The 11,109-nt window shown below is 46.1% G+C and overlaps 1 protein-coding gene across 7 annotated transcripts in view; it reads right to left on the minus strand.

Annotated features, from left to right (window-relative positions):
* SZT2 (seizure threshold 2 homolog (mouse)) overlaps positions 1-11,109 on the minus strand; it is a 54,215-nt gene that overhangs the window by 42,699 nt on the left and 407 nt on the right. For all 7 annotated transcript variants that reach the window (XM_017824643.1, XM_017824639.1, XM_017824638.1 and 4 more), the window contains exons 3-9: positions 10,804-10,977; positions 10,287-10,457; positions 8,678-8,809; positions 6,516-6,675; positions 5,949-6,055; positions 5,560-5,770; positions 4,338-4,508 (exon numbers count right to left, since the gene is read on the minus strand). In XM_017824643.1, the coding sequence (XP_017680132.1) occupies positions 4,338-4,508; positions 5,560-5,770; positions 5,949-6,055; positions 6,516-6,675; positions 8,678-8,809; positions 10,287-10,457; positions 10,804-10,977 (1,126 nt within the window). The remainder of the gene's footprint in view (positions 1-4,337; positions 4,509-5,559; positions 5,771-5,948; positions 6,056-6,515; positions 6,676-8,677; positions 8,810-10,286; positions 10,458-10,803; positions 10,978-11,109) is intronic.

Below are 11,109 nucleotides of genomic sequence, written 5' to 3' on the forward strand. Positions count from 1 at the left end.
CACATGACCACGCTGCGATTTCGACTGCTCAATCATCCATTCTGATGTCCAGCCTGCTCTGTAGTTTGCCAGACTTGCAGCATTTGTGTGATAAGTGATTGGATGTGCTGGAAACCATCCGAACAGATCATCAGCCTGGATGCTCTGTTTCCTGCAGAGTTGCATTTGCTGCTGTCGAAGGCACATCATGCCATCCCCTTCACAGGCTGATTGCACTCCTCCTTAAAGCCAGTTTTTTGTTCCCATGGTCCCTGCTGGGAGGCTCCCTCAGAGTCCTCTTTCTCTGTCAATGTGTAGAAGAAACCATCCAGAGTACATGCCAAATTCATGCTCAGTTGTTCTTTTGATTAAATTATCTTTATTTTGAGAAGCTTCATTTCCATAACACTGACAGGGAGCGTGCACTAAGAAATCCTTACCCAGTGTCAGCTGGGTATGATAGAACATCCATTCCCCTTTACAGTCCCAGACCTTCCTGCACCTCAAGAATTCATCTTTCCTGAACAAAGATGATCAGAGGTAAATACTATATTTTACCTGTACTTCATCTGAGAAATTACTAGGTTTTTATTTAAGGTCACCAATATTTTCCACAATGGGTGCTTTGCATTACTATAAATGCATTTTCTGGGGTTGTACTATCTCTTGTTTCCTGTGAAGAGTGTTTAGTTCATCAGACAGGCTAAACAAGAATTTATAAATTCATCTCTTTCCATTTCATACTGTCACCTCACTTTTATTGCTTTAGGGCTCATCCACAGCTTTCTGCACAATATTTTGGTTCTCATAATAAATCCTTTCCGCTTCATCAACAGCAAACATGATAAGCAAATTCCTACATTTTTTGCTTAGATCATTAATGAAAATATTTCCAACTTTCACCTCTGTTTCCATTAGTCATCCTGGCTTCTCTCCTACAATACCACACAAGCAAAACTAAAAACACAGGCAAAATATTTACTTAGTTTGAAGTAATACCCAGATGAATATTTAGCCTTTTTTTACTGCAAAGCAATCTATTGGTTCTTGACTTTATTGTTAATAAAACTTTTTGTTACTTTAATTTCCTTCATAAAGTCCAGCTCTGTTTTTTCAGAAAGCTCACTTTGTTTTCCCTATTCCTGACACTGAGAACAGCCACTCTTCCGGACCAGCTAGTGCCCAGCCACTTTTGGGTCTGGACTGATTCACAGAGGAAGACGATGTTTTGAAAACTGTCCTCCAGGCTCTGCTCAACACACAGCAATACAAAACAGTCAGTGAGAATTTTTTTCTTGTTTATGTTTAAGAGGGAAATTCCCTGACACTGTCCCAGAAAGAAAAAGGAAGAGATCTGGGCTCCATTACACACCATATCCCCGCAGCTTCTCTCCCTTCCATACCTTCCAATCCTCCCCCTTTCGCAAGCATTTCTGCATTCCTAACTAACCATAGTTGCCTCCTAAATACCTAAAAATTAAACAGTGAGGGTAACCAGAGCACTTATAAATATCACAAACAACCTCTCCAGGCAACTCTGAGCACAAAGCTAGCTATTTATTCTATTTTGCCTTTGGTAAAGTGAAGGAGAAAAGCAACAGTGTCAAAGTCGACAACTGCACTCTTTCCTCTTGCTTCACAGCCAGCTGGCTCCTTAACCTTTAGTTTGCAAGTTTTGGCAATCCGGGTTAATTAACTGTTCTTTGTTATACACTTCTCTGTAGAATTACCCAGAAAGCCCTGATTAGCAACGTGCTTTTCCTTAGCAAAGGCAGCGCTTGATCATTGGTAAATTCTACTGTTCAACAATTTTTCTGATCACAGCCAGCAACTCCCCAGAGCATTTAGCCTTTCCAAAGCACAAGTAACATTATCTGCTACTATTCTGAAGGCCGCATAGAAAAAGGCACTGTATTTTTGATATCTCTGACATTTCATTTTTAAATTCCTCCTAAAAAATACACAGAAAGTATTTCTGGCTCAAGGAGCTCCTGAGCTACAAAGAGCTAGAGAGTACTCAAAGGGAAGGAAAACAGGAAGGGAGAATAGAGATTATCATGTATGTTTATCCTATTCTTACTCCTCCCTGTGCACCTGCCCGTAGCAATTCACCACAGAAAGTAACTGATCCAGTGCAGCTGCTCTTCTGCTCTTGTAAAAACAGAAGGCCAATCCATTTAGCATTCCAGGGGGTAAAAGACAGCAGGAAGATACCCAGAAGAAAGTGCAGGAGGCATGGTGAACATTTGCTGATATTTCTGATACCTATAGAATACAGGAATTTGCTGCTTTACTATATCCTGAGCCAGAGGTTGTAGCTACACCTTTGTGCAAAAGGATCCATGAACTTGTCTGACTGCTTTCAAATGGTTCACACCTGGTGAATGCTCTTCCAGCATTTCCATGTAGGACTATACAGTCACCAAGAAGAGCACTTCACCATTGCTGCCAGATTAAAGAGAAAGGCTCTTTATCCAGTGATGTTCCAGCTGTAAGTGAACTGGTGCACAGAAGGATAAAAGACATTGAGTGTGGACAGGAATTGACTTGTCACACTGTTTCATAGACATTCCTGGACAAGGAGAAGGCAATGGATCTAATCTGCCTGGATTTAAGGGAAGTATCTCATGCCATACCTATGCTAGTGAAATCTGCAGACAATACTAGAACAACTGTCTCATTGAGAGAATTTAGCAGATATTTACTTTTAACTGAAAACTCCAGAAACAAGAAATTAGGGAGATTCCTGGAAGACCAACTTTAGAAATTATCCCACCTAATCTGATTGTTAGCAACCTCCCCCCCCCAAAAAAAAAGAGGTGATTTAGATCCACTCGATTTGTAAGATGCATCAAGGCAAAAGAACTGCAATTCCTAGTCATCACAGAGGAAGAGTGAGGGGAACTGAGCGAGATGAACTTCAGAGTACTATCATGTGAAGGATGGCACATTTAGGGACAATTAAACAAACAAAAGGCAATAAAAGAATCCCAAGGACTCATCAGCTGGAAGAAAAGGTGCACAAGAGATTCAGGGATTTCTGTGATAACACCACAATGCAATCATGGAGAAAGCTCATGTGATTCCCAGTCCATCACATTGGGTATTTTACTTCAGAAGCAGGGAATTATTAGCATTGCTGAACAAGGCACCGATAAAACCACATTTACAACACTCTTATCAACTGTTTTGAGAAGTATGAGACCAAACTGAAAAGAGAACAACTGAAGGGAAAAAAAAATGAGTGCTATTAACCTGAATAAACAAACAGAAAGCCTGCCCTTACGAAAGAAAGGTGAAACATGGGCTTGCTTAACCTGCCAAAAGGGAGGTTACGTGGAGAAAGACATCTTCTTAAATATGTTTGTGTAAGCCAGAGCAGGAGGATAAACTTAATTAAAGACAATAAACTCACACAGGTGTAATTTGGTCTCAGGAAGTTTAGAAAGGAAGGTAGAGAAAGAGCAATGAAGCCCTGGGACAATCCTCCAAGCAGAGCAGTGGCATAAGGTATTTACATGGTTTTAAGGCAGACCACAGTAAATTCATAGAAAACATCATATGGGAAGCTTGGAATGACTTTGGAGTAATATCACAGACATTGACTCCCTCATATAAAACATTGTCTGTACTAATAAGCTTGCATTTGGATTTTTCCATCTCCCCTTCAGTTAAAGTACTACCACTAGTCACAGCTGGAGATGGAAAGTTAGGTAGGATTTCCTGGCACTGCTTAGGATACTCAAAAACCCCTCAAGGTTCCTAGTCAGCTGCTAGTTCTCACACTCCAGGTGCCATAATCTCTAGTGAGTCAGATAAGAGAACAGGATCACTGGAAGGTTTTATGGTCTTCTTGAGTTGGTCATGGTCCTGACTGGTCTGACATTTTCACCTAACAATAGCCTTTGGAATTTCTTCCTTTGGAAGGCTGTAGTTTGGAGACATTAAGTCTGTTGCACCAAAGTGCTCAACTTCACGTCAGCATTTTGGAGTGCATCTAGCAAAGGACTAGAAAGGGATGAAAAAAAGGAGAAATACAGATGAACTCCCAGAAAACCCTGCAAACCCAAGTTCTGTCATTAGTTTCTCTGCAATTGTGGGGAATCATTTCCAAGACGCAGAGCATCGCTGTCTGTCCCTCCCCTGGCACTTACAGCCACAGAGGATGAGCCTGGCAGGTGCATAACTGCACAGCAATACCGGGCAGCCCTGCACTGTGAAAACAGAGTCTGGGGAAAACAGCTCCTTCCTCCACAATATCAGCCACTCTGCTGAAATGGCAGACCCTGTACTCCCCTCTAAAGCAGCTGAGAAGACAGTCCTATCCAAGCCTCCAGCTCCCAAGGCAGCAGAGTCACCTTTTGTGATGTTGACCTCCCGGATGCTGTAGCCCTCGCGCAGCCGGACCGACACCACGCTCACGAGGTCGGCGTGCACCTCCTTCTCCGTGTGCTTCTTCCTCCGCATCGCCAGCGCGGGGTTGCTGCTTGCAGACACCAGGTGCTCGTTGAACAGCCTGTGCTGGGACACTGCAAATGGCAGAGATGGGGTTTGTGAGGGAGCAGCTCCCCTCGGCCTCGTCCCATGGCAACGTGCCTCCTGAAGTGTTTTATAGAAGCTGCCAGGAACACTTGCCCTGCTGGCCTGAAGAACAACACATCCTTCAGGCACCACTCACACCCACTCCTGATTCTGCAACGTAGCAAACAGGTTCACGAGTGTGGCCAAGAGGCCTGGGAGAGGGGCAAGGTGGGGTGCCAGGCCCTGGTTCCTCTGGGACAGCTTTTGGACAAGGCACACACTGGAGTTATGTCTCACCTAGACAGGCAGAAACTGCACAGCTGCTGCAACAGTTGCACAACAAGCTTTTGGGCTTTACCAATTTCCCTGGAAAACCTGAATTCCCAGGTGCTTTCTAAAAGACCTGGATGTGGAAGCCTTAAGCTTAAACCCTTAACAGCTGATCTTTTTAAAATTCAACATTTCCAAGTCCCAGGCCAGCTCTCTTCAAACTTGCCACTGCGTGTGGCTTCTGCTGCCAAGTTACAGAAGGCGCAGATGGCACCAGCACAGCGCCAGGGCACGAAAGGGTGTTTCCATGTTTTACTGGTAACTAAACTAATCTGTCCTGGCACACTCCCAGTCAGTAACAGTCACAAAATAAGAAAAACCAAGAGAGGCATTTGGGATGGTTCTCAGGGGCCTGGTTTTCCAATCCCAACTGATGTCTGCAAGACCAGCTAGGAGAAGCTCTCCAGAATGTCCCCACCTGAGAGCTAACCAGTGTTCAAGGAAGGGCGGGCAAGAGCTTCTGACCCCTCTCCAAGTTCCAACACAGTGAGCCTAACTGCAGATTGCTGAGCCAAGACCACAGAAAGGGGAACAGTGGTCCTCCCAATCTCTGGAACCAGGAGGGGAGTCATAGATGAGGCTGTGTGACCAACTGTGCCCAGAGCCTTCAGAAGGCACTGCCCAGAGGGGACAAGGGAGAGTATCAGCATAACCAAGCCTGGGGGAGTCACCCCAAAGATGTGCTGTAAGACATCCAGCTGCTGGAAGGAGGACATGCACATTCCTCACCACAGTAATACTCAGGATTCAGAGACTCCCCAGTACGCAGGAAGGAGTATAGCAGGAATGCCTTGTGATACACATTCAGATCCAGGCTCAGGGGATCCAGCTCAGGGCACGTGGAGAGGTAAGCACCAAAAGTGGCCATGGCGATGAATTTCATCAGTTCCACATTGGGAACGTGGCCAAAGCTGCAATCATACGAGTAGACACCGCCCACCTGCAGGATGGAAAAAGAAGACACCTGAGAGAGTGCAGCAGTGCTGAGGACAAGGCAGAGGGCTGGTAAGGGACTCAAACAGGCAGAGAAGGCTCCTCTTCCCCTCTGGAAGTGAATGCCACCAACAAGAATCTATCTGCCTCCCCCTCTGCCCCACACTGCCAGGTACCAGACATACCTGCACAAAGGAACAGGCCACTGTGCCACTGCGCAGCTGGTTGAGCAAAGTCTCGCACACAGCCACATCAGGGACACTGGTCACACCATCCGTAATTATTATTATACCTGTAAATAAGGCAGCATCTTAGAGCATCTTCCATCTCAAGCAGCTATCAATCTCCCATTATATCCACCAGAGAGAAAGTTTTAGGCAGGGCAAAAGTAGAAGGAAAATCCCGAGTATGGTTTAGAGTTTCCAAGGCATTATGGAGCTGGCAAACACCTGGCTAGGTACAGCACAGCACTTAGCTCTGCACATCCCGGGTTGTCCTGAGCAACAGTCACAGCTGTACTTCTTCACAAACTCCCCAATGCTGACACACAGCACGTGGCACAGTGTTGTCCTCCCCATTCCCACTGCCACAGTTTGCCCACAGCGTGGAGAGTAAAAGCTAATGTTGAAATTTCATCCCCAACAGAAGGGTCCAGGTACCAGCCCTTATAAAATTAACCTCAGCCTAAGGCAGGAGGAACACAACCCTTTGCAAACAACTGGGCAAACCTTAACCCCGAGGATGCAGCCAACCTGCACTGGAGTTGGAGGGCAGCAGCTGCAGTGCCAGGATCCCTTGCCGGACCATGCTGACCAGGCCAACATCAGCAGTGACAACAGACACGCTGGGCTTCCTCCCGGATGACTCCTGCCCCTCACTAGGGCTCTCTTGGCTCAGGGGTGACAAATCCACCTGGAAAAGTTAAAAAAACCCCACAAGGCCCCACGGGGCTGATTTCAGCCTAGCTCTAGTTCTCGCTCTTCCAAACACCCTTCAGTCTGGCAGTCCCATGGCACCACAACCCTGGAGCACCTCAACAGACTCCACTAGTAGCTTTAACTTCCAGGTGCTCTCAAAATCCTGGTCACTTGGGCCCATCAGAACAGCTGGACAAGGCTGCTTGAGGGGAGAGGAACGGGACAGCATGCTCAGAGCTTTATTCTAAGCTGATTTCTCACAGAAGAGGAAATATGAGACACTTTGGGGTCACTTAGAGCAAAGTAGTTCCCAATAAAAGAGATGGTGAATACCAATTTATTCCCCTTGTCACTTAGTAGAAACTGCAGCTATTCAGCACTTACTTAATCTACTCTTTTCAGCCCAGAAAGGCTGGAGAAGCAGAGACAGATGTGTCTCACTGCAGCAGAGGGAACAAGGACAAAGTCTAGTGCCTATGCATTTACCTCTGCTCAAACAGCACTCATTATGCACTGCTGATACAAACAAATGCAGGTAGACTTCTCCACCTTCTATGAAAAATATCCCCCAGGCAAAGCCTGGAATTTGTATAATTACACCAGCGAGAAACCTGTGTTCATAGTCCCCTCATCCCCAGAAGGCTCTGGCACTTCAAACCTGTAATAAAATATTGCTTCATTTTTACTGCTAAGACAGAGAATGGGCAGGACCCTCCCCTGCAAAGCTGCAGATGACTGGAGCTGGGAAAAGAAAACTGGGACTAAGGAAACTTTTGTTTTGCACAAATGGGAGCAATCTGTGGCTGTGAGCAAAAAAAAAAAAAAAAAAAAAAAAATCTATCCATCGCTTTAATTTGCCAGATGCCTTAAATTCAGACACTCCTTAACAATGATACAGCTAATACAACTTCAAAAGTTAAAAAAGTTTCAGTCCCTGCCCTTCCCCTGGGGCCTCCCACCTCCACCCCACAGCCTGTGGCAGGACTCACCAGTCCCTCTGGCCTGCAAGAGCGTCTCTTTCCCCCATTTGCATGGAAGAAGTTATAAGGTAGTTCACCATGAGAGAAATACTGCATTCAAGCAGGAATGCATACAAAGCACTGCAAAAACACCATCTGGACTCACTAGACCAGGTATTTACTTCCTCCAATCTTCCTTCTGTTCCAGGACTGACAGTCTTAGAAATCAAACACACAAATTTCAGCCGGAATATGAGATTCAGAGCACTCCAGATATGGAACTGCAACACATCACCAGTAGCCTCTTGCTCATCTGATTTTGAGACTTTTTTTTCCTTTTAGCTCAAACTCTAATAACTAATGCTAAATAAGAATTAAATCATCTCAGACAGGCCAATAATGACTTTGACTGCAAGAAGATCAAAAGCAGCATGGCCAGCAGGTCGAGGGACATGACCTTTAAAGGTCCCTTCCAACCCAAACTTTCTATGATGCTTCCATTAATTTCCCGATACACATATCCATGGCTACTAACCAGCATTTGCCACAGATTTCAAGGAGTATTAGAAACTGCACCAGTTTTAGAAACTGCACCAGTTTTAGAAACTGCACCAGTTTTATGGTTAGTTTTCATCATAACAACAAAGTATTTTCATTCATGAAATGTAACAAGGGTTAAGGGCATATTCACAGCTATTTATAGATTAATAATACGGGCATAATCACCTCTCCCACAATCTTCTTCAGAGAGAAAGCACATCCTACCATTTGTCCCATGATGTCAGACAAGTCAAGCTGTTTTACTGCACAAAAATCTTAGGGAAAGTAATGATTCTCATCAGTCCTTCTAAACACTGGTTCTGCTTTCCTCAGAGTTAAGGTCTCGTTAGTGCATCCCACAACATTATCTTACCAACTCCTCAGCTGTCCCTTCTGCAGACCTACCCTGCTGTTCCTCTTGCCACCTCACCTCAGAGGGGCCTCAGAGTGCAGATCTCAAGGGAGCCAGGAGACCCCAACTACCTCTGCCCTCCTTACCTGAGGTTTGGGTTCATACTGTTGCTGGAGCATCTCTGCCACTTTGTTCTCAAAGGCACACAGCTGTGTGTAAACTTGGTGCAGAAAGGCCTCACGCTTCGTCTCATCCAGCTGACAGCCCTGGAACAGTACCTGGCCCAAGGACACACACGTCAGTCATCACTTTAAGGTTTTATAGCACCACTCCACAAAAAGGTACACAGGAACACAGCTCCCTGTGGTGAAGTTCAGACACATCCCTGACAAAGAACAGGTACAACACAGGCCACTTCTCTCTGCTCCTGCTCAGAGCCGACTGCCCCTGAGCAGTGGTGTCTCGTGGCATCTGCAGTTCACTCTGCAGCAGGTGCTCACATTGCACTTTGGGAAATCTTCTTGGGCAAGAAATTTTTACTTCATTTGCATTCTTCCAAGATAAGCAGCTGTCAGGAGAAAGTGATGTGGGATCCTTGCTAGAAGCCATTAACTCTGGTCTGATGTTTCTAAGGAAGGCCTGTTTGTTCTAATCTAACTCACCTATAGACTGATCCAATTATCTTCCAAAAGGAAGTAAAGAAAAGAAAAAATTAGACTGGACATTACAGAAGAGGCTGAGTGATGTGACAGAGTGAACCTGCCACCACAGAAACTCCCCAAGCTGATATGCATGACACCTGTGTTTACAGATGTAGCCCAATATAGTGTTAATAGGGGAGATACTGAGGCACAGCAGGATGGTGTCTGCAAGATTGCTGGACAAGACGACACACAAAATACCACTGGCAAATGGAGAAGGTCCTGCTACGCTTAATCTGGTAGCACCTAAGAATGGACCAAAGTGAAGGCCACGCTCCTCAGGCCCTACATAGACCCTGGCAGAAGGCTTGGGCAGGGCAGGGAGAGGGAGGGAACATGCACAGACTAAGGGGCTCCTCCTGTTACCACCCACTTTCTCTGGTATTAGCAAAAGAATGAAACACACCATCAGAAATGTGTAAGTAATGTGAAAATACAGTAAGGTGAAAGAGATCAAAGATGAACTTCAAAAATCACACTGGCACCATAAACCAGACTTGAATTTGTTAAACAGACCTGCCCTGACACAAGTAAAATCTCACTGATAATCTCAATACTGGGGCTGGCTGCTCCTTCCAGCAAGCAGCAGCATATTCATAGCAATGAAAAGAGAAGAAGGTTTGTAGGAAGGGGCAATTATTTTTGATTTAACCACTGCTACACAGCTGGAGCAGGCAGACAAGGTTTTGGGCACATGGGCTCTGCTTGGATGCTTCAAGATAATTATAACAGGAAAAAGAATTAATCAACAGAAACTAAAAACAACAACAAAACATCAACGAGCACACTTTCAACATGAGGCAAATATCCCCTGAGGCCCAATTCTAAGGTCACGCCTGTGGGCAGCATTCTCCAGAAAAACCTCTGCCTTCTGCCCAGAAAGGAGAAGTTGCTCACACACACTTCTGCACCACACCAGGCCACATTCTAGTGAGACGAGGCTGCAGCATCACAGATCACAGAGCCCAGCTGCCACACACCCCTGCTTTCCTCTGCCCTCACAGGACCCTGGCACAGAGAGCTGAGCCAAGCCCAGGGACAGGCTGAACCTCACCTGGTGGGACTGCAGGCCAATGATGGAGGAATATGCCTGGATGGTGACAAAGATCTCTGGCTGGTAGATAATGTCTGAACCAGGGATACGAAAGGGTCTTAACAATCCCACCAAGCATCGGGAAAGGGCATGAAACACTTCATCAAAAATTATCTCCCCCGTTGAGTCATCCTGCAGAAACAGAGAAAGAGAACAGCTTTTTCGTCTTCTAGGACCTTCAATCTCATTGCTGGTTGTCCCACCCCGCAGAGCCAGCAGCAAACATCCTTCTGCAATGGCAGCTGGATTAAAACAACAGCTCCCATAAACAAAAATCACACGTTGAGCATCCAGTGGAGAAACAGGACCTGCCATTAAGCTGCTCGGCCAGGAGCACAGCTTTCCCAGTTCCCTCCTGGGAAAAGCAAAACTTCTGCAAAAGTTAAGACTGACACTGAGAGCAATGTCTTCTCAGCAAATAGAAACGGGTCCAGCCTTTTAATGCAGAACACCCCGGAGAGGCAGTTTCTGCACTTACCACAATCCCCGTGGAAGGGCTGAGATCAAGCTCGATCACAAATCGGTACTGGCGGGCCAGGAAGGTGACCCGTGTGGAGGGCACCAGGAGATAGGGCCTGGGCTGGACGGGCTCGTCCGGCTGCCACCCGTTAGGCAGGATGCTGAGAACATCAAGCTCATTCTCCGACTTCACCTGCCAGAACAAGCAAACGAGAGAAGGAAGAATCCACGTCACAGGAAGAATCAGAGAAAGGAGCCGGGTTCGGATGCTCTGCAGGGTCCAGGCGCTGCCGGGTGGCGCAGCACCAGCCGCGGCGACCCCTCC

Source organism: Lepidothrix coronata, unplaced genomic scaffold, assembly GCF_001604755.1.
Source record: "Lepidothrix coronata isolate B3197 unplaced genomic scaffold, Lepidothrix_coronata-1.0 Scaffold112, whole genome shotgun sequence".
NCBI classification, from domain to species: domain Eukaryota; kingdom Metazoa; phylum Chordata; class Aves; order Passeriformes; family Pipridae; genus Lepidothrix; species Lepidothrix coronata.